The sequence below is a fragment of the Trachemys scripta genome, chromosome 2 (assembly GCF_013100865.1).
Source record: "Trachemys scripta elegans isolate TJP31775 chromosome 2, CAS_Tse_1.0, whole genome shotgun sequence".
In the NCBI taxonomy this organism is placed as follows: domain Eukaryota; kingdom Metazoa; phylum Chordata; order Testudines; family Emydidae; genus Trachemys; species Trachemys scripta.
Window position 1 is genome coordinate 205,732,112 of NC_048299.1, and position 24,469 is coordinate 205,756,580.

At 39.6% G+C, this 24,469-nt stretch overlaps 1 protein-coding gene across 4 annotated transcripts in view; it reads right to left on the reverse strand.

Moving 5' to 3' along the window:
• Positions 1-1,032: 1,032 nt before the first annotated feature.
• The window catches only part of KCTD1 (potassium channel tetramerization domain containing 1), a 140,966-nt gene continuing 117,529 nt past the window's right edge, over positions 1,033-24,469 (reverse strand). For 3 of the 4 annotated variants that reach the window (XM_034762806.1, XM_034762807.1, XM_034762805.1), the window contains exons 3-5: positions 13,713-13,857; positions 11,228-11,533; positions 1,037-7,124 (exon numbers count right to left, since the gene is read on the reverse strand). In XM_034762806.1, coding sequence (XP_034618697.1) covers positions 6,966-7,124; positions 11,228-11,533; positions 13,713-13,857 — 610 coding nt within the window. In that variant the 3' untranslated portion in view covers positions 1,037-6,965. Of the gene's footprint in view, positions 7,125-11,227; positions 11,534-13,712; positions 13,858-24,469 lie in introns of all 4 variants that reach the window. The other variant, XM_034762804.1, reaches the window with a different exon arrangement.

Here is a 24,469-nt window from a genome sequence, read left to right on the forward strand (position 1 = left end):
GAAGTCTGTATTCACAGGCGACTAACATTCTAGGGAAAGCGCTTGGGTTTTTTTTAGCCTGACAGTATGTCACAAACATGAATAGAATTATATGCTTGCTCTCCCTAGCCCTCTTTACCTTAGGATAAAATTATACACTTCCAATTACTGGGCCAGTTAAAATCAATACAAAGGTAGGAAAAAATAGATCATTTTTCTTATGGAAGTAACTGTTTTCATTAATTTTTCATTAGTCCTGCTTTTGTTTTGCTATCCATCACTGGAGGAGCTGGTAAGAAGTAGATTACATTTAGGTTATCTTACATGCTTCCAGGATTTAGTAGATATTGCCTGATAAAGCTGCAAGTTTTATGGCTTTAACTTATATTTATCAGTAATGCATCAGAAGAGTATTTTTGGCAGTACTGTTATCTCTGAGCCAACCAGTAGAGTATTTGAGAGTTGCATTGGCTCAGGTTGTTAATAGGGTACTCTCTTTAAGCCACACATCCAAACACAGTACTACTGTGAGAAAGATAAGCAGATACTAAAGGACCAAGTTAATGTAGAAGTTTAATCCTCATCTTTTTTATTTCGCAATTTCAATTTTGGATTTTTTTAAAGCTAAAAATCAAGCCATGCCTTGAGCAAACATATCTATTAGCACCCATCGCTTTAAAAGACTCCTGTCATTGACAAAAATCAGAACTGAACTGTAATCCCTTTAAGCAGGTATATTTTCCTGGATTTTTTTTCAGATGGCTAATATGAATTACCAGAACTCTTTCACTTATTATACAGCTTTTTTTTTGCTATGCAATCTTAGTTCTATGGAAGGGAATTGAAATATCATAAATAGAAGATTATAGATACTAATGAAAGAATTGGCCCAGAGGACAAAGATATAGAACCAAATAGAGGTTATTTAAACACTTTGGTTTTTTGTTTTATAACTGGAACAAGAAAAAAATCCAAGTGACTATACAAGATTAACACAGTAATTATTTTAAAAATTGATACCGAAAGGCAGTGGCTATAAAGCATCTATGCCACATTTGAGCAAACCATAAAATAATACATCATAGTATATCAACGTTCCCAAAGTGGTTTTGTATTGCAAATGTAACTGTGAAGGAAAATGAAAGGATAGGGATGGCATGGTGGGTTAGTGCCAGGAACACCTGAGTGTGAATCCTGGCACTGCTACTGCTTTGCTTGCAGCTTTGCACAAATCATTGCGCATTCAGCTTTCCCATCTGCAAGATGAGCATGCTACCACTTACCTCCCTCACAGGCGCTGAGATGTTTAATTAAAGATTTGTATAATCTTCTGAGCAGGCTAAGTATTACTATGGAGCTGCCCAAATACACCCAAGCAGAACAGATACAATATAGAGGAAAAGGCAAATAGATTCACAACCAATTTCACCATTTATCTGGCAATAACTGTGTTCAATGCAAGACACCAAATACAAATCTGAAATATGTTATTTATTAGGAAATTGTAAGGATTAGTGAAACAGCTGCTACAGATCGAACTAGCATCCCATGTGCTGATTTGTAGATCAAGTGTAATTTCTTCTGGATTAATCAATTGAAGCATCAAACATCAATTTATTTGATCCTCACTAATCCATAAATTTGAATGTAATAGAATGGAAAATCAGAACAAATACAACTAACAGTACATTAAGCTAGAGTGTCAATGTAGACTTTATGTATAGATTAAAAAAAAGGTTGACACCCAATTGAGGTGAGTACTTAACACGTTGCATACCTATAAATTACAGGCTGCTTAATAGTGGTGACTAGGCAAGGTCAGGCATCCAATATTACATATTTTCCTCAGAAAAAAAAAATACTGACAAGCTACATAGTAGAACAGAAACAGAAAGACTATTTGGTGTTATAGATGAACTCATTTATCAGTCCTAACTCAGAGTACAGAGACAAATCACATGGATCTCTTTCTTTCCTCCACCATCCATCCAAGAAAGCTAATCAAAGCTGTACTCTTAAATGCAATAGAGCTGACCAGTGTAGCTCAGCAAGCGCTCAGCACGACTTGCACGTACAGACAGAGGAGCTGGTCACTTCAGGGCAAATTTTTCATACCAATGGGAAAATAGGAGGCGTTGTCAGGAATGCAATGTTTAAACTTTGCTGTGAGATGAGGTGTGTTTCTCTCACTCTGATCGGATATAAAAATGTAAACTTTAAAAAATTTTTTTTTTTAAAATACAGGATTGTGGTCAATTGATCGTTTTGGCCCAGATTCTGACCTCCTACCCCCATTACGTAGCCCCTTACTCCATGAAATAGTCTAATCAAATCCAAAAGAGATTAATTAAGGAGTAAACCACTATTCAATGTGCGCAATGGGGAACAGAATCTGGTTCTTAATAGCTAACTTCAGATTTTCTTTTGATAATTTCTCGTTTATTTCATGGACATATGGCACAATAAACAATAACGTATTAAACTGCAGGCCAAGTAAGTTATAAAAATATATATATTTACAGAAAACAAAAGGTATCCAGAATCTCTCACGGGACATTTCTACTTTTGCAAACAAGTGTCTTATCCAAAAGAGTGACAATTTCAAGTGCTAATATTAACATGCCATAAAACACTGAAGTTAGTCATTGGCTAATATGAAAACAATGCTCTAGCTCAAGGTACAGTTATAAAATGTTGGGAGAAAACTTTTGTACTATCAGTTCAACTATATATCTTGCATCTGTGTTGGAAGAAGGGTGGTGATTTGATTTCAACAGTTTCTATCTCAAATACAGAACATCTGATCCAACATACTCAGTTTATTTCTGGGGGCCTGAATAACCAGCTCAGTGAGGTAATAGCCAAAGACAACAGAGACTTAATGCAAAGTATTGATTTTGGTGCTGGTGATCCCTGCAGCCCCTCAAGAAATAATAAACCATTCAAACTGAAGTCTGAGAAAAATCAACTGGTCTAAAGGCCCTGAGGGTTTCTTGGTTTCATTTCCACTGTAAATAAACCGCAGACAACAAGAATGCCTGCATTCAAATATCAGTTGTCCACTAGAAATGATTCATAATATAGAATTCCTCAGTAAAGAAGTGACAGATTCAAGTAAATTGTTTTATTTCTCTAAAAAATAAACATTGGTCAATAGAATTCCAAGTTCTCTTTTAAAAAAATGTGGACTTTAAAGTGATAAGTCGCTCATGGGAATGCAAAATCTTGTAATTAACATATGAATCAATTTGAAAAGGTCTATGGAAAATATTCAGGGTCCACGAACAAGTTATTTCTTTGTAAATTAAAAATTCATCTCATTTAGCAGAATAATGGGAGCAAGAATAATTGAATGGCTTGCTCAACTTCTATACCTTCAGATGGTCCTCTGTAGCCAGTCAGGCTCCACTGACGTCCCTTGGCTTTTGTTACATCTTCAGTCATATGACTTTTCATCCTATGGATTAACTTCACTGTGCAGCATGACCAACTTAGTCAAATGTCAGTGTGATACAGCCTTCCCTTCCTCCCCACCAAATTGCTTCCCAATTACTCATGCCCCTGCTAGCCAACAATTGAAAATACAAGCCTGCTGACTAGTGCAGTTTAAAAGACACAATTCAGCTTTCTCCTAGATTCATGGCAATGAATTGAGAAAAGAAACTGCAGAATGGAACTGGGCAAAGCTCCGGTTATAAGAGGAGTGGGGAACAGAATTACCAAGTACTTTTTGATATGTAGCAATTCTACAAATGTGACTAAAATCGGGACTTAATTTTTTTCCCACCTGACTAAAAGGAGAGAGGATTGATTAGTTCAGTTTAGGGACTCATCAGATCTGGGATTTTCAAGAGTCACTATATATAAAGACTTGCATTACACAGTGTATATTAAGGTTGAATTTGGGAAAGAACTGTACTTGGTTTCAAAAGTGAAACCTTTGAGCGCTACTTGTAAAAATCCAGTGTTAACTTTTCAAAAAGCAACAATGCTGTCATAGTTCTTTGGAAGTCAAAGTTTTTCCTCCCCCTAAGTTTTATTTTAAGGAAGAGTGTGCCACATGGCATTTTCGAGTACATGCACAGCAGTCCCTTTGATAGTTGCTTAATCAACCTGCCAAACATGTAGAGTTGGAAGCTGGCATTCATTGCAATTTTTCCACTCGGTATAGCTAAATAAAACACACACTGATGGCATAAAATAGAGTTATACTAAGAAAATAGATAAATAAAACTATTGTACACGTAAAAATTATTAGCCTCCAGAAATGAGCTGTCCTTATACTCGTCCTTTCTCTTTCTCTTACTGGATATGTTGCTTATGTGTCTACTAATCAGATTTTCTAAGCAACATTTTAAAGACACATTGTTACAAGCGTGACCTTCATGTGCACAAAACTAATCTGTTTCCTCTCTAAAATTTATGTTTTGTTTATTCCTGCATCTCATTACTTTTCATTAGTCATTCCTTTGTCTGTGATCTCTTACTCCATAACTACAACATAATTGCAGTGACATTTACATTCAGGGTCTCAGAATGATTTATGACTCAATTCTTAATGAATGAACATTCAGTCAAAGCATATCTGGCCATTCAGGGATTTGGAAAGAGCAGGAAGTTATCTCTGGCTTCAGGGAGCTGAGCAGGTATGTTATACAAAGAGCCACAAAACTTCCATCTGAACAAAACCCAGAAACTTTAAACAACAGCAACAAAAATGTTTTGTAGTAGAATTTAAGAGGAAAGAGAAAGTGAATTCTTTTGATGCCTGTTTCCCATCCACCCCAATGATCTCTGTGCTTACACAGACCAGAGGACAAACAGGTGCATTGTAATAAGCCAGAGGCCCCAGTAGCAACACTACACTCAAACAGCCTGGCAGAGTTTTCATAACGTATATTCAAGTTTTTCAGATTCAGTCTCAACCATTTCTGACTACTTTGCACTCATACAAATATCAATCCCTGGGATGTTTCCTTTCCCACCTCTGTGCAAACTAACTACTAACTTTTTGGGGAGCGGGAGGGAGAAGTACAAGTATTTATTTATTTTGTAAGAGGAGTACTTACTGTTACTTGAAAACAAGAATTTTAAAATGATGCAGCTATTTCAAGCTTTTCATAAGTGTATACCTACAGATGAGCAGGAAACTAAAAACTGTCTACCCAACTTAGATTTCTGGAGTTCCTCTCCCGCACCTCTCCACCCCTCCGGTTCCATAACCTGCTCATTTCAAATCCCAATGGGATGCACTGCCAAGAAGATATTAAATATCCCTCCCTCTACTAAATGTTAATAAAAAACAGAAAAAATTGTTTACTTTTTTCAGTTATCAGAACTATATTAAAAACCTTGTTACATGGAGTATTTACTTTTCACAATGTTTTTTAAATAAATAGCAAGGTCTCACTGAAATGAATGGAATGCCTGCACCATTGATTCAATAGGATTTTCCATAGTAATATACAGTCATATAGTGTAATATTGCATAAAGAAATACTTTGGATGAAAGATAATGTGGTTGCTGGTGCATCTTATGTGATAAAATCATCAATCCATGAACAGTTTGTGCAGTAGTGTCATTTACGCGTTATGTTTACTTTGCAAAGTCTAATTGACATCAACTGGGCACGTGCACAATTGATTTCAATGAAATGTTGCACAATAAGAATAACTTGCAAGATAACTGGGTACAAAGTTACTGCCTAGTAATAAGAATAATAAGGTCGATGGTGTAGCCAAAGGGTCTCACTTCTAGGCAGAAGCTTATTAGCCCTAAACAAGGGAAATTAACAACATTAAAAACAAACATTCTGACTTACAGTCATCAAGGTAATTCAGAGTTACAGCTGCCAACTCCATGTTTAAAAAGGAATGATGTGACTATTATTAGTTATAGGTTTCAGAACATTTACCTGGCATTATTTTCATGACTGATTTCTCTGGGCCAAACTTTTATTATTATTATTAAGTTTGACCAGTATTGAAAATGGTCCCATCACCACAATAGCCTCTTTTCAAACTCAAAGCTTAAAAAACTAGTGTTGAATGTAAACCAGCAATATAGGGTGCACCAGACAGGTTTTCCAATATAGGCCAATGAGAGCATCTATTTCCTGTAACTCACTCTACCATGCATGGGGATTGCAGCTTGCTTACTGTATGCAAGATAACTTACTATTCTGCAACCATAACAGGACTAGGGGAAGCATAAACAGAGTGAGCTACTGACTGATTATTTTAATTCAATTTCTTTTGCTTTTGTTGGTTTAATCCACACCCTCATTATTTTAAACAGAGTTTATTGTATCCAATACATTATAAAATTTAAAAAATTGTAGGAAAGCAGCAAATTCAAACTAGAGCAACTCTACCAAGTATTAATTCTGGTCCCATTGCAAAAACAAAAAACTGAACTCATTTAAAACCAAAAAAAGGTAACTTTTCACATCTGTGAGGGCAGACAAAAGTGTGTGACGTCTGTACAGACTATGTTTAAAATCTCTGTCAACTAGCTTTCACTGCAATGGATGGATGTTTCCTGAAGTCCTCCTGCCTGGTTACCTCTAAAAAGACACCGACATAAACCTCCAAACGCAAATAAACTTGAATCAAGACGTACACATGGGAAAGAGGATGGATCTCTGGTAATGGAAAATGTATCGGAGTACTTTGTCTCCCCCTGATGGTAATGGCTTGTTTACCGTTAAGTGGGCCTAAAGAAGGCCTAGGACACTTAATGGCTATCACAGCACCAACCCTACCTACCCATTTTTTTTCCTTCCTTTGTTTGCATTTCCTATCTTTTGACATATAATTACACCTTGAGGTTATTATTATTACTATTCCAAATGCTCCCGTATGAATTCAGGTGTGGTCTCTATATTTCATACAAAGGCGTCTTTATTCAATTTTAGTTCCAGGACTTGTTTGGTGTCCAAACTGCACATGTAACGTCCCTTTTTTGCATAAAGAAACATGTCCATTTAGTCCAGAGGCTCTTGCTTTATTCGAATGACGGAGGGTGCACGAGATGTCCTTCTGAGTTCTCGCCTCAGTACGTATTCACTGAATTGGGAAGAGTCCACCCCTCCTCCACATGAGCCAACAATCTCAAATCCTCTTTGCTGCAACCTCTCAAGTACCTGCAAAGAGAGTAAATAAATGTAAAAATAAACAACAAAAAACCAAGACTGCTACTATTGGTGAAGGATGATCAACTTGCAGTAGCCAAACTGTGACCTTCTGTAAACTGTGATCCAGGTGAAGAACAAATAACGCACAGCTCTGCTAACAGACTTTGCTAGAATGTCTTAATTAGTAGATTTCCTTTAGATACCATTGCATTCCCTCCCCCCAACTTTCTAATGCATTAAAAAAAAAAAAAAAAAGAGAGAGAGAGAGAGGTTACTTACCTTCCAGTAACTTGAATTCTTCAATTTGTTTTGTCCCTATGGGTGCTCCACCATAGAATGTGTGTGCGCCCATGCGCTATCAACCAGAGATTTGAATCGACAGTGTCCGCGGGTCTGCACTTGATCACCTATGCGTCCTTGTGCTCCAGAGTGAAGATGTATAGGGAGGAGTGAACCCACTGCTGCTACAGTTCCTTTTCAACTACAGAGTCGGAGACTCTGCAGCTGATGGGAAGGAGGGCGGGAGGTGAAGCACGACCTCCGGAGCTGAACGCCCCTTGGGAAGCCAATAGTATTGAGAGAACCTTCATGAAGACCCGTGGGGCCACGGAGAGTTAGAAGGGAAGGACATGGTATTGATAGTGTTCTGAGCTGAAGATGTAATATAGAAAACGTTTCTGGGAAGGGTGCATAGCAATGTGAAAATACATGTCTTGAATGTCAAGGGTTGTAAACCATCCCCCCAGATTCAAGGATGGGATTATGATAGCCAGAGTCACCATTCTCAAGTGCTGCAAAAGAATGTAGGTGATTAGTGGGCTTTGGAAACGAGGGATTGTTACTGCTCCCTCTTGTCCTGTGGCAAGTGATCAATAAAATGAGTACATTTTGAATAGTTGTTGAAGTCATATTTTGGCATCAGGGCATGACAATTTGTTACTCAAAATTGAAGAGCAGCGGACGAGTGACTCTTCCTGCTGAGGTCTAGACATTGAGCCTCTTTGTCAGAAGGTGTTAATCTTGAGTGAGTTTGGCGGTTTTTCTTGTTGACTGCATCCACCACAAGGGAGCTGGGGGAGGGGGGTTTGAGGGAAGAAATACTCCAGCCCTTTCACTCATACATAATATTTTTGTCTGTCCATTTGAAGGCATGTGCAAGAGTGGCAGGGATCTGCCATAATTTACAGGCTAGAAACAAGAGCGCCTCATTAATAGGCAGAACTATCTTACTTGGGGGTTGGGGAGGGGAACGCATGGAATGTCCAGAGAGGGCTGAGATACTTGTACCTCCTCTGAGGAGATTTGAAGAGATTCTGCAGGTGGCTTCATTAGGTCCCGGAATACCGTAAAATTGACGGCATAGGAGGGCGTTGGTGGTGGGAGCATCACCGCACCATCAGGGAGGAGGACTTGTGTGAGGAAGTGTCTCCTCTTCTGCAGGTAGCTCCTGAATGTCCTCTAATATTGAGGAGAAATGTGGTACTAGGGACTATTGCTGCCATGCCAATGGTTGTTGCAGCACCTGTGGGAAGCCCAAACAGGGCTTTTTCCAGGCAGGAACCCTACAGAATTGGTGCCCTTAAGAGGTCCAGGGATTCCAATAAGGTGGGAAAGGGGAGAGTCCCCAGGGATATTCGTGTTCTAAAAGCCCAAAGTGCCTTCTGGGCTCTGGTGATTTCTTGCTGGGGTACACTTCAAGCAGCGTAGGATGGTAAGTTAAGGAAGAGTCCTGCCCAGACACTTCAGAGTCTGAGACAGCATCCCATGTCCAGAACTGGAGCTCTTGGTGTTGTTGCCAGAGACAGTGCTGGGGGCTATGAAGGCACTGGAAGATGGGTGAGTACTGGGAGCCCGACTCCTAGCGCGAGATGAAAGGAGGAGATAACCGGTGGACATATCGATATCAGCAGGTAACTTCTCTCAGTGCCCCTTAAGAGGTAGGGACTCCAGTTCCTCTCAGATAAGCAGACCCTCCTGCAAGAAGAACCGCTAGGGTGCCAGACGCCTCTGGCAATGGGCAGTCAGAACTGGGAGCGGCACCGAAGCTCTAGCTGAGGACGAGAAGTGGGGGCTGTTGACGTCGGTGATGAAGTGGCCACCGAAATGTTATTTCTATGCTCCAAGTGCATGCCACCCAAAGTTAATGGTACTGGAGAGGGAGCAGAGGCTTGAAAGGGCGCTATATGACTTCTTGGAGGGCTTTTGTACCAGTGCCTCAGATTATCCTGGGTCTTTGGATTTAGATGAGTCGCGATGTCAAGACAGTGCTGGGGAAGGTGCTTATCAGAACGGTTTGCTGGCAGGCTAATCTGAACAGGACCTCTGCTTAGGTGGTACCGAGGCCTCGGTGCCAATGTCTGTTCAAGCCTTGGAGGTACTCAATATGGGACATGAGGTCTCCCTGGGATCCATTCTGAGGAGGTGAACTACCCTTTTTTCTGGAGGTTCTCTCAGAAGAAAGGCTCTCTTTTCTTAGAGTGCTTCATTTCTGAAACAATCTCAGTCACTTCCGAAGTATTGGGGGGAGGGGAGGAAGGAATCTGACCCCACAGACCTTAAGGAGTGTGCCATGAGGAGAAGCTTCAATCTTGCCTCCCTTTCTTTGTGAAACATGCTTTTAATCCCCGTGCATCTTTGCACTTGGATGGGATGTGAGAGTCTTTGAGATACCAAAGACAGCTAGAATGCTTGTCAGTCTAATGAAAATTCTATTATAGGTCTGGCAGGATTTGAATCCTGGAGGCACTGACATACCCCAGAAGTTAAGCCAATGAGGAAGGCCAAGGAATCAATGCTAAGGAACCCGGGGTGGAGGCAGTCACAAACACACACAAATTTGTGCAAAATTAAAAAAGGAAAGCAAATATTGAAACAAAACCAAAACAAATACTGAGTAAATAAAACAACAGAAATAGCTTCCAGGAAGCAGTGGACACCTCAGTTGTTCCGTCTCAAGTGGACGGCATTTGGGAAGGAACTGGAGTGGTGGTGGGTCTGCTCCTCCCTACATACCATTGTTCTGAAGCACAAGATTGTGTAGTGTGCAGGCGCGGACCCATAGAACATTGCGAATTCAAATCTCTGGTTGAGAGTGCAGGGGTGTGCACACATCTCACAGTGGAGCATCCATAGGGACATATACTTGAAGAAGAAGAAGAAGAATTACTTCAGAAAAATTATTCCTAATCTATCTTTAACTGAACTGATCTCATCTGACCTGGTCACTGAGTGTTACATAGGTAGCATGGTGATGGGTGAGTGGGAGAGGAAAATTTGTAGGCTTAATTTAGAATTTTTTGCAGATACAAGTATCTGTGTCTAAAGCATTGCACGGGTGCATCTAAATAAAATAACACCAAAGGTATTGATGAAAATTCCAGAACTGAAAGGTACTTTACCTCCAAAACACTTGTTGAATATGGTGCAGTTGCTAAAAGAAGAAAATTCCTTACTGTCACCAATCCAGGGGATGAGGGAGATAACACTGCAACTGACTAGTTTATTACAAACTTCCTCTAGATCTGCTAAAATTTATCTCCCAGGGTTCCTCAGCCATTTCATGACAGATTTATTTTACACCAAGGCTACTCACTTTATGTACTATTGCTTCTCATTATTTCAGAATAAAATGGAAGAAATATCCAAAGAAGAACAGGAAGAAATCAGCACGTTTCCATGGACCCTGAAATACATATGCCCATTTTCTCAGAAGCAGACACATGTCCTCACTGATGTTTCTTCATAGAGCAGGAAGAAAGAATAGATCTCACATCCAACACAAAGCATGTATGGCAACACAACACATGCCCGAGGGTGTTCCTGATCAAACACAAAAGACTTAACTAACACTGGAGAAGCTGCATAGTTTTCAGAGTAATTTGTTTCAGCAATGTTTGTTCTTTTGCAAGGATATTTGGAAAAGATACATGTGAAATAATTTGAGGAAGTCAGCCCTAAACTGTGGAACTAAATTTATTCTTACTAGCCACCTCAAAGTCTCCAATTGCTTTTGCCCACTGAAACCTTCTGGAGTTAAAGTAAAGAGAGTCAGTCCATTGGCACAAAATCAATCATTGGTCTACTTTTAAAATGATGCACTCATGACTTCGTACCTGAACTGAGTTGAGGTGACAGTATCCATTCAATGGAAACCTGATGACATGGGTGGAGTCGTGATTCCAGCCAGCATTGACGGAATTACACATCACGTCGCCAATTTCTGGAAAAACTTCTTCTATCAAAGATTTATCGCCACTCAGTGTAATCCTCTCTCCAAGATCTGGGGCAACACGCACCACCAAGCACTCGCAGGACCTTGAAAAACGGCTAGTCTCCCGATCCTGTTTCCACCTTTCCATTTCACCTAGCATGGGCTGAAGCTGAAAATACTTTGCCTCTTCATATAGCAAACTGTAGTCCTGAAAGATATATATTTTACTGTGCACAACTAAATAAGATGCATTGTGAATATACAGTAACTGCTTATGTGTATGGTTATTCTGGCAAAGAGGCTAGGATAGCTCGAGAGTTGAAACCCCTTCTACGCGTTTCATAATTACTACATACACAGTTAAGGAACAAGCAAAAACGGTCTCTTAAAATCTACTGCCTGAAATAATATCTAGAAAAAAGCTTTTTACCTCCATTTTTTTTGACGTGTGTATTATGGACCACATCAGATTGTCCCAGTCCACCTTTCTCTAAATGTTTATCCCCATAGTGATGTCATAAAATGACGCCCTCACTGAACAGATGGAACAGAACTAAATCAGGATTCAGAAAATCCATCATTAGGATCCATCATGTCTTACAGCAATACTAGCAGGCACAGTAACAGGTATAAGCATGTAAATGAGGAAGACGGCAATGTTTTTAAAAGTAAAATGATTCAGATATTTGCATAATGATTTGCATATATTACTCCATTTTAAAAATTAAGTATTTTGAATATATCCCTATTTGTCTACAGTATTGTTTCTGCTATGTTGCCTCAAACACAATAGAAAATGCATTCTGAAGCATAGCAAGTATAGAAATTATTTAGAACTGATGCTCTTAAGTTTGCTTGCTTCCAAATTTTACATTTCTGTTTTGCTGTTGCTGGATTTTTTTTTTTTTTTTAGTTTAACGCATGAATGTGGGAAAAAAAGTGTCTGTATGAAGAAAACCAATGTGAGAATCAGGGAAGATAGAGGAATGTAATGACAACAAAGGAGCAGTAGTAACAAGGTCTATATTGCACTGAAATTGAGCAATAGACTTAATGCTTAATAGGCACATGATAAATGGATAATTGTCCAGCTGCGTTTATAATTAAATGAGAGTCATCAACTAACCCGAGCATCTGTCCTGAAGAGGGAGAGCTATTTGTTTTAAACATGTGTCTTTGTAGAAGACTCAAAATGTGACTGGAAGGGACCTTCTGAACACCACAGTGAATGTGCTGTTAAGAGCTGTTTTTTAAAAATTTTCAGCAGAATTATAATATAATTATATATTAAACTACTTTGCAAGAGTGAACTATTAATGTTATGAAGAAGGCAGTCTTTAGACATCTATGTTACTTAGCTGGGTCTATACTAGTCATGAATAAAAAAGGATACATGTGTTGATACCAGAGATTATTCAAAAGGTTGCTGCAATACAGCTCTTAAACTGAAACTAATGTTCATTTCGCCAGTCAGGCAAATTAATTTTCTTACTACATAGACAATTACGGCCAGATTTTCGAAAGAACTCAACATGTTACATGCTTTTAAAGATGAACAAAAGGTTATAGAACATTCTAAACTGCCTTCCATGTTACCTTTCCTATCCCATCCTAATGTCATGCCTCCTTATGTAAACTAATGGCGGGACACACTGCATACTCAGATGTACATTCACAGGGAGAAAGGATGATAAAGATTCCTTCTGAGCTGATCTGTGGCCTCCAGCTTGCATTTCACTGACAACCCTTCTCTTCCCTCCCTTCCCCCCACAGGAAGTTCTAAGATTTTCACAGTTTTCATTAAAAGATCTTTCTCTCTCTCTCTCTCTCTCTCAAAAAGAGCTTAGTCCAGACTGATAAATATCTGGCTTAGATAACGAAGTTGCAAGAATTCACCCTTGATTTCTCAGCTAAGACACTAAGAACGAGTCACATGTGTCTCTCTCAGGGGTTAAGGGAAAATGAAACTCTGCAGTTCATCCATGATACACATTTTAACGTTATTTACTTTTGGCTGTCAGGACTCGCATCACTCTTCCAGTGTCAGCCTGTGATCACAGGACAGAGTCCTTTTAATTGAAGGAGAAGAAGGAGAATTGATGGGGAACCCTCTGCAGAGGTCATATAGTTTAATGCATAAGCATGCATACTATGCTACGGTCAGGAAGGCAACATTTAGCATTAATACCGTTCAAGAAAAGGCCAACAGATGTCACTTTAGTGAGACAAAGCTTACTTCTGCCAAGTGACTAAAAGCATTGTCAAATGCTCCAAAACCCACTCCTGCCTCATAGACTATTTTAATTACACTCCCAAATTATCTCCTCTGAGGAGGCGAGACATTTGCAGAATAATTTCAAACACACTTAAGTCACTTAAAATCTCACCTTGAAATCATCAGGAATTAGGAGTTTTGATGTTCGTAGAAAATTCAAGATATATCTGAACATTTGCCCATCTCTGTCAATGAAATAGTGCTGCTTGAGACTGTCCAAAACAATGGGCTCCGTGCCATCAAAAAGCCTTCCAATTCTGGAGAGAAAAAGAGGCGAACACCAAGCTCAAATTACAAACCACATTTTAGCCATTAACCACCAACAGCTACTCACCTTGTTACCGAATAGTAGCACTGCTACAGAAGAGAAGGGCACCCAACAGCCTGATTTAGCACCCCCTCACACTGCAGAAAACTCATTCACATGAACAGTTCAATGGCTTCAATGTAGTAAGCTCTTTGACTCCAGTAGGACTATTTTTGCATGTAACTACTACTCAATGTAAAGGCTGCAGATTCTGGCCTTTAAGGAATGCTACTGCTTACTAGGGAGAGCTACATAACAGAAACGGAAACTTCAAGACACGTCTGTTAAACCATATACAATTAAATAAATTATAAAAATAGTAGGTGAGGAGATTTCATAGTAGAAATTTAATGTGATTGTAGCAGGTGTCTATTAGCTTGTTCTAAAGTTATGGGCACTTTTGTTCACCTTTATAACACCCCCCTCTCCCAAATCTCAGGTGCTTAATCTTCCTGCAACATTAACCTTTAGGTCTGAAATTTTCTAGGGTGACCAGACAGTGAATGTGAAAAATTGGGATTGGGTGGGAGGTAATAGGAGCCTACATAAAAAAAAAAAAAAAAAGACCCCAAAATCAGGACTGTCCCTATACAATTTGGACATCTAGCCACCCTATCTAGGTTTGGTGTCTAAGGAAAAGATTTGGAGGGGCGGGGGGAAGAGGGGTGTAAAGTTTGAACTAAATCCCTCATGCTGTTTTTGATTTTTTTTCAAAGAGAAAGAGAGTGAGTGCACATGTCCATACATTTAATCACTAAAACTCACCTAAGTGCACTTTTGTGAACAGGGCTGCATCAAATATTACATAAGTCTGAAATGTCACATTGACAGTTTTCAGGGAGGAGGTCGGGGCTTTGCTTGATTTGGGATCCCACAATTTTAGAGCCTTGTTGCAATTTGCTATACTGTATTCTGCAAATTCTACCTTTTCATTTTCTTAACTGTCATACAGGGGGTGACACCAATTGAAACAAAATTAGTTTCTAAATCAATATAGTTAAATTGGAACAAAAACTCTGTATATCTGGTCAAAGTCTCTTTTTCCAGTTGGAACATACAGTCACCACAATGTAAACTACAGAGACTGTTTTCATACTAAAATAGTAATAGAGGGAACAAACCCCCTCCCCCAAACTATTAGATCTCAAATAACTTCCATTGTTGCATGTAATGTTGTTTTAGATGTGTTCGTTCCTGGATATTAGAGAGACAAGGTGGGTGAGGTAGTATCTTTAATTGGACTAACGTCTGCTGGTCCAATAAAGAAAAGGTCTGCATAAGCTCAAAAGTGCATGTCTTCCCCAACAGAAGTTGGTCCAATAAAAGATATTTCCTCATTCACCTTGTTTCTCTAGATCATGGGCGGACAAACTTTTTGGCCTGAGGGCCACATCGGGTTTTGTAAATTGTATGGAGGGCTGATTAGGGGAGAGGGTCGTGGCTCGGCCCCCACCTCCTATCTGCCTCCCCCCCCGAGACTCCTGCCCCCCTGTTCCCTGCCCCATCCAACACCCCCTCCTTCCTGACTGCCCCCCCCGGGACTCCTGCCCCCATTCAACCCCCTGTTCCTCCCCCGACCCCTATCCACACCCTAGCCCCCTGAGCACCACCCCGAACTCCCCTGCCCTCTATCCAAGCTCCCATGCTCCCTGCCCCCTTACCGGGCTGCCTGGAGCACCGGTGGCTGGCAGTGCTACAGCCACGCCGCCTGGCTGGAGCTGGGCCACGCCGCCGCCGCCACCACGCAGCTCAGAGCACCGGGTCAGGCCTGGATCTGCAGCTGTGCTGCTCCAGGAACTCACAGCCCCACCACCCAGAGCATTGTGCCGGAGCCAGCAAGCTGAGGCTGCGGGGGAGGGAGGATAGTGGGGGAGGGGCCAGTGGCTAGCCTCCCGGGCCAGGAGCTCGGGGGCCGGTCAGGACGGTTCCACGGGCCAGATGTGGCCCACGGGCCGTAGTTTGCCCACCTCTGCTCTAGATAACAAATAAGACAGAAACAGTGTAAGCATTTCATGATCATAACCCACATTTAAAATCTGCATCTATTCCATTTCAAAATTATGAAAAGAGCAATAAACTGACTTTAAAATGAATCACATACCAGTATAGAATAAGTAGCAAATATCTCAGTGACATGCACTATATTAAGGTTAGGATTCAAACTTAACCTACTCTTTTGGAGATGACAACTTGAAGAAAAACAGAGGACCATTAACCTCAGATGGTCATTTAAAATTTTGCAGGAAATGCCCTAGGCTGAGGTAATCATTGTTATTACAGTTGGGTGAATAATTTGTAACAGATAACTTACTGAATGCATTTCGCTTCTTTCTCTTTGAAGAAAGATTGCACGATGGGAATAAAATTAAATTATTTTTTAAAAATTATATTTTTAATTTAAAATCAGTTTTTTATTTTAAATTGGATTTCTTAATTTAAAGAAAATACATTTTTCTTTTTAAAATTAACTATTTTAAAATTACATCTATATTAATACCTAAATTTACTATAATCTATTAAAATCTCAAATTAAATAAAAAAAATATTCAACAGAACACGTTTGCTGGCAAAATTTTAAAGAAAGTCAAACCACTGACCTACTAGAAGCTACGCACCAGAAACCAGAATTTACCTAAATGCTCAACAAGCTTGTGGCAGCAGTAGCCTCTTCTGCAGGCACAGAGAGAATATTTTCTTCATTTCAGTTTATTCAACTATTTCAGTTTAATATTTAATTCATTTAAAGTTGAGAAAGCAATTTGGAGCTGAGAAAGCAGGAAAGTTTGTTTTCCTTTTCTAATCTATGAATAAAAACTAGATATGAGAGGATTAGATCTACTAGTTCTAAAATCTTGAAGGACATGGCAACCAGAAACAAATCAGTTCAGTTTACTAACAAATACTTCCTTTATTTAATAAATCAGTTTTAAACACAAAATATGCTTTGATAAACACTTTTCCCCTTCTGTATCCAGCAGATTTAAGGTAGTTTTACTTAATAAAAAAATCAAAATGCTGTTTTGCATTTTGATTGAATTTCAGTTTCTATCAAATACAGCTTAGCATAAATCATGAGTAAAAAATTTAGTCATTATCTAGTAAATAATGAATGTGTCATTCACCATCTTTTAACACAATAAAATTGTGAAAGTTAAGCATCTGAATAAAATATTAAGCTATATAATTGCTTGATATAGTGTGCATCCTCCTGGTTAGCAAAAAGAAGTACCAATTTAGTGTAAGATCTATATTTAGTTGCAAATCTATATGTCTGAATAATTATAAACCAAATGAGAATCAACCTTTGTTTCTGAAAATAGCTATGAAGTACAAATGTAAAGCAAGATTTGATTTAAATCAATCCACCCTGGGCTGCACACAGCAATTTTCTAGTCACAATTATTCAACAAACTTTTTCATGCATTTTATTTACTAAATGGCTCACTATTCAAAAATTCAAGTTACGACTGGTCACACAATATAGATTCTGTTCATTGATTTGATGAGCATAATTTACAACCAGGTTTGTGACTCTTGGCATGAAAGTATGCTGGTGAAAATATGCCTTTAAAACTCACTTTCATCAACATTTTGAGCCTGTGACCTTAGTATTCACACTGGAATGCAGAGTGTGTGTAAACATGGCTAAGTATAACTTGTTTTTATCAGTCAATCAAACTGATATTCACAAACAGCTTTTTGCAGAATTGTTATTTTAATTAAATATTTTCAACTGTATGGTTTTATTTCATTCTTAATTGATTAGGAAATTACACCTGGTAGCAGAGGACAGAATCTAGCCTGCAAAAATGTTAAATACTGACAATGATGACCAAAGATTAGAAACAGAGAACCCAGCTTGATTTTCAGTTCCTAGGTTGAATCTGACAGGTTAGAAAGGGTATATTATTTACTTAGCATGTTTGATCTACAAGTCTCATAGAAACATTAAGCATGAAATCCCAAAGTGCCATTTTTATAATTACTTTCCAGAACAGAATCAGACTTTAATATTAATAGCATAGGACTGCAAACTCCAGTCAGATATATTTCTGTAAGCATTAACAGCGACTTCATTTTTAGATAAAAGTTGCAGTTTTTCAACTCCCCTCCCTCAAAAATCAAATCAAGGGAGGGGCTTGTGAGCATGTATCTGACAATGTGTGGTGGAACAGGTGCCTGAACGCAATGCTCCTAAGCAGCAACTGCAGCAGTTGTGACTAGGAAGAATGCGCTGGGCTTGAGATCAAGGAAAACTCTCTGTCCCCTTCCTCCTCCCTCTGCATTCTAGCTTCCTTGGAAACTGAGCACTAAAAATCTTTGCTGTGTCTTGCTTTGCAGACACTGCCACCTCCCAGATACCTAGTAGGTTCAAGCAATGCTTGCTCTCCCCCACCTGTGATAGGGCTTAGATCAATGGTTCTCAAAGCCGGTCCACTGCTTGTTCAGGAAAAGCCCCTGGTGGGCCGGGCCGGTTTGTTTACCTGCCGTGTCCACAGGTTTGGCCGATCGCGGCTCCCACTGGCCACGGTTCGCCGCTCCAGGCCAATGGGGGCTGCGGGAAGGGCGGCCAGCACATCCCTCGGCCCGTGCTGCTGAGGAGGTTGTGAAGGCTAGGACTATAACAGCGTTTAAAAGAGAACTGGATAAACTCATGGTGGTTAAGTCCATTAATGGCTATTAGCCAGGATGGGTAAGGAATGGTGTCCCTAGCCTCTGTTTGTCAGAGGGTGGAGATGGATGGCAGGAGAGAGAGATCACTTGATCATTGCCTGTTAGGTTCACTCCCTCTGGGGCACCTGGCATTGGCCACTGTCGGTAGACAGGATACTGGGCTAGATGGACCTTGGGTCTGACCTGGTACGGCCGTTCTTATGTTCTTATGGAGCGGCGAACTGCGGCCACTGGGAGCCACAACTGGCCAAACTTGCGGACGGGGCAGGTAAACAAACTGGCCCAGCCCTCCAGGGGCTTTCCCTGAACAAGCAGCGGACCAGCTTTGAGAACCACTGGCTTAGAGCGCCCCTTCTAATAAGCTGGCTTACTGGGGAAGGGGGCAAAGAAGGAACATTTATTTTACAGTCTTGTCAGCCAGGCCTCCTCTGTTAGTGAATGGTAATGGACAGCTCTTCATCCTACACACACATTAAATATTAGAAGTTATTTGCATTCTCATTGGGAGCTGCTCTGACAACTTCTGCCCGAAGTTATTTGTAATGCAGTAGCATCTAGGCTCCAAAGTAGGATGAAACACCCATTGTCTAGGCCAGTGGTTCGCAACCAGGAGTCCGGGGTCCCCTGGGGGGCTGCAAACAGATTTCAGGGGATCCACCAAGCAGGGTTGGTATTAGACTTGTTGGGGCCAAAGGCAGAAAACCAAAGCCCCACCACATGGCCCACCACCAAGGCCCACCAAGGCCCACCACCCGAAGCCTTAGCAACTTAGCTTTGCAGGGTCCCATGTGGCATGGTGACTTAGCTTTGCAGGGTCCCCTCTGGCTCTTATATGCAGAAAAACATTAGTTATGAGCTGTGGAGTTTTTATAGCATGTTTGGGGGTGAAGGGGGGGGCGGCTCAGAAGGAAAAAGGTTGAGAACCCCTGATCTAGGCCTGCTACAAAACACACAACACATGGTCCCTGCTCCAAAAAGCTTACAATTTGTCCCCCAGCCACCCTAAGTCCCATAACAGAAATTGCAAATTTTACTGTAAAGTAGTAATTAAAAAGTTATTTACATGAAATTACACACACACACTCACACACAAAATACCTAAACATTAAATATTGAAAGAGTGTAGGTAAGCCAAGAGCCATCCTTGAACAATGCTGTGAAGTTTTTGCACCTAAGGTTTGAATATATTAGAGTTTGAATAAACTAACTTTCCTTCACCCATAATGCAGCTTCTCCTTTGGCTTGGTCTGACATTGAAATTATAATGCTTAAATGACATCAGTCTGCTGGCATGAAACAGGATTGTGAAGTCATGTTTATTATAATTTCACTTCCAAAGAAAGATTGGAAGATATGGTTTCCTCCCCACGCTCCCTGACAACCTTGGTTTAAAACACACAGCTGATGACCAGCAAAGATAGCAAAAAAATTATGACAAATTTATAACAGATGAATGGATTTCAAAATATGGAAGTGGTCTGAAGGTAGCTTGCAAAGCAAGTTGATAATAATATACAGATTTAGCTAAATAGCAAGGATAAAGGGTAAAAAGCTGTAGTACATTTAGAGGAAAATGTGCTTAAAACATATTTAATTAAAAGTTAGCCTGGAATTTTCTGTATATAAGGAAAATTAACGTCCCATGGGTTGAAAAGGTGACCTCCAAAGAGCAATAGTTAATGTCTCTGGCTTTAAGTATCATATTCCACAGTCAGCAAACTACTGCTTCTAAGGTTGAAAAAAAAAAAAAAAAACTACTCTAAAACTCAACTTCAATCAGAGAATGTTATTTTAAGAGCCTAAAACAGGCACTATTATATTTGGAAAGGAAGGATGGGACACAGAAGAGACCAATCTTTTACTCTAGTACGTACTTTAGAGGACATTTCCCCCATAAACAAGCACACAACAGAATTTTCAGTCTGATTCTCGAAAGAAAATCCAGACATTTGAGCAATGGAAGGTGACATTACTAAAAGGAACACCTGTCTTCTTCAAAAAACAACCCCCAGTTTGGCTGTCAAATGAAAAGCCTCGCTGATACCCTGCCTGCAGGAAAATTATAAAAAAATTGATTTTCTGCTAGTGTCTTGTGCCTCAGCAGAGAATTCAAGGAAGAAGGGAAAACGGCCAGTGCTAACGAAAAACAGAGTATTCCACAGATTTCATAATATGTATAGATAACAGAATACAATCCTGCTGATTGATGATTAGAGACTTCACTGAATTACAGGTGGCAAAAATTCCTCTATACTAGAAAGAAACATAGGAGGCTGAAATAGGAGCAAACACTGATTGTCTACAAGTATTTGGATCATTACATTACTTTTGCTCTAAAGTAGAATGAACACAAAACAAGGACAGCAGAAAAAGTATGAAATGCAAGTTTATTACTGAATATATTTGTTTCCACTGACACTACTAACTAAAAAACAAATAAATCAATCTGACTGAAAATTTTATATGTACTATTTTATAGGTAGCCGCGAAGATTATTATGACAAAACAATAAGGGAAAAAGTTATTTCCTTTGTGTATTTCACAAGATTTTTTATATAGTCATCATCACGGTTTCCCCTTTCCTTTGCATCTTGCACAGAGAATGGGGAAGAAGGAAAACTGCAAGTTAGGAATGCGACTGTTTAAGCCACAAAACTGGCAGGCAGAATCCACAGGCAGGTGACTACAATGAACTACTTGCAACTCTTTTACAAACTGACTAGATCTCAAGCTGACTGTGTCCCTTTACCAAAGGTTTTCCCTTCAGAGCCTATTTTCTCCTTTTGCTTGCTCCAGCAATGAAGTAATAGTCCTGTGTTTATGACACCACAGCATGCTGATGGTACTGACTGAGAGAGAAATGTGCAGCTAGACTATTTAAGCTTGGTACAACCATATGATCCTGAGCTTTTAGTTATTTTACAGTGGACTGCTTTCAGATTAACAATTTGCTTTTCATCTCACAGACCTTGTGTCAGACATTTCCAGAATGACTGAATGCAAAGGGAGATTTGTCTCAATCTGCATGACAAAGTTGCCATGTAAACATGATACAACCACAGAAATGTGCATTTTTCAGTGACAAAATATACAACATAACTTTAACCAACCAGATAGTCAGTTGTAACCGTCACTGTGAATACTACGCTAACCCTATTTTAATCATCTCTGCTTCTCTATGTATAACAGAAGGTTTTAAGTTTGAGAGTCCTGGAGATCTCCTTGGAATAGATAGGCCTTACATTATTAGATCGACTAAATCTTAATAGAAGAGTCATGAATGCAATAAGTATAAAGAGACAGAGCAGTGAGGGAACAGTGTATTAAAACTAGCTATCCTATAGAGGAAGTTTTTATAAAGAAGCTAGCAGAGAGCAAGCAAGCATCAGGTACAGCAAGTCAATTATGGACAGGAAAGGAGTATTAAACACTGAGATACATAGGTGCTGCTGCACCCCCCTGGCTTGAAGTGGTTTCCGTTATATACAGGGCTTGCAGTTTGTTCAGTGGCTCTCAGCACCCCCACTATACAAATTGTTCCAGCACCCCTGCTGAGATATACAAGAAAATGTTATAGGGAAAACTCAGGGGGAGTTTTTAAAGAATTCTCTACAGAGACATCTTGCTAAAGAATATAAGGGAATAGAATACTTTACACAAAGGCCATTTCAAACATTTTAGGATTGGTATACAAATGTGGGAGCAAAAGAAGTATGAAAATCAAAGGTCAACTCAGGGGGCTATACAATTCTCATTAAAAACGGAGATAGATGAAAGGGGCAAGTAGTTTTAGATGCAGAGTATAGTTTGTAAGCACCAGATTGGGAGATTTGAATGATGAGCAGGGTGGAATCATTGGGGATACATTAGAGACAATAAAATGAAACAAGGCATTTGCTATAAGCTGCCTTATCACAAGCAGCACCTACAGGAGACAAACGCAAACAAAATGTGTTATAAAATGAACTAGCAGAACTCAACCACATGGACAAACTGTCACATTAACTGGAAAAGAATAAATTGAGCAACACATTTGTAATTACAACAGAAGAATGCTCCGTATCCTAGAGAGAGAACAGAAAAGAAGTAATTTTTCATTAGTTGTGGGTAATAAAGACAAGACTGAAGATGTAGAGGTGAGCAAGTAACTAAGTTATACAAAATAGAGAAGGAAAGTTGGGACTCATGACTGGAGCAAATTATTGCTTGTTCCACTTCAATAATGGAAGAGGAAGTGGAACAAGCAATAATGGGAAGAGGCCCCCAAAAAGAAAACTGAAGCACCCTAGTTTCTAGCTGCTTGATAAATAGCTTGTTTTCCTTGATAGGTCAAATTCTTAGTGTCACCGTTTAACATGTCATCTACCAACCTAGGACACTGACATCACACTGGCAATAACCACCTAGGTATGCCTTTATTAAGAGTTGAGGCTCTTGATTCAGAAATGTAGATCCAAGCATCGGTGTTGAATGGGAGGGAAGCCCTGCTATGTCAGAGTCACCAGTATGCTGACAGCTGCTAAGATCCTGGCCAAACTAAAAGGGTGTTTCACTCCAGATGGTGAATTTACTTACCTTTAGTTACCTGAAGTACAGCAAGTACAGCAATTCTCTTTGGCTTGTGTGACATATTAGCGCATAGCTCACAGGTGGGGGTGTAGTAACCAAGATGGAAGAATTTCTAGTAGAGGTAGGTTGCAAAAAGTAGGCTCTGTACAATCACTACAGGGATATTTCAAATGCCTGTGGCCAAGTAAGAGAATATCATTTACCAGCTCTGATGCCCATTTGTAGAAGTGAAACGAGTAGTTGGGAACGGATGCTAAGAACCAGTGACTCATGGCTGGAATACTACATATGTGGGCAGAAGGAAGCCATCTCCCACAGGCAAGCCATTACATTCAGGGCAAGGCTGTAGAGCAGTATTCCAAAACTTTAGGTGATGAAAAAAGTTTTGCTGAGTTTCTTTTGGTTCCCATTTGAGTTTCCTCTCTTGTCTCTGTACATTTCAGTCAGTTTCCATGTGTGCCGTAGAGATACAGAAATGTAATATAGGAACAAAAGCAAAAGGATGCAACCTGAACATATACAATTACTATATAAACCAGGCAAGTAAGTAATCTAGAGGCACATTCTATACTCTGCTATCTATGATCAGCTCTCATGCTCTGCCCTTGGCCCCACTAATTTTTCAGGTTTCCTGCACACTGGATCCAATGAAGAGAAGAACAGAACCAAAACCATAAAGGTCCACATCTCCTATAACATCTGTTATCTTGCAAATATGCCTCATAAGTTCTTCAGGTTTTAAAACACATCAAAACATTTTTTTCATAAAATTGCTTAAACTGATCAATCATGCAAATACTTTCTCCAGCCACATTTTTGTAATCAAGTTCTCTTGGCTATAACAACATTTCACAGAAATTTTAACAAATACTCTGCTTGCCAAGAGAATTTTACTAAACTCAAATCCAATTCCATTGAAGTGTGTTATTTAGAATATAACTTGAGGGAGGCATCTTATTAACTTAGTAACAACCACCATGTCCTTTTGCCCAGGATTTTACCAAGTTATCAGGAAGTACCCTCCAATTATTCAAGTGGAATGGCAAATTAGCTACTTTGAGGCTAATAATTTGTGAAGTGTTTCTTTTATCAGGTTTATGAAATAGAAATTCAAATGGTCAAGTTCATTGTGAGTACACAGTACAGAGGATGGTAGGGAAATACGAGTGTATATTGTACAATTACTGAAAATCACCAAGCAATTGAGTCACTAACAAATAGCATCCGTGTGCTCTGGCTAGCTGAGACTATTCTAGCCTGTGTATTTTAGTATATTGTGCCGCTTTTGCGATCATTGATATTATATTATAACACTGAAC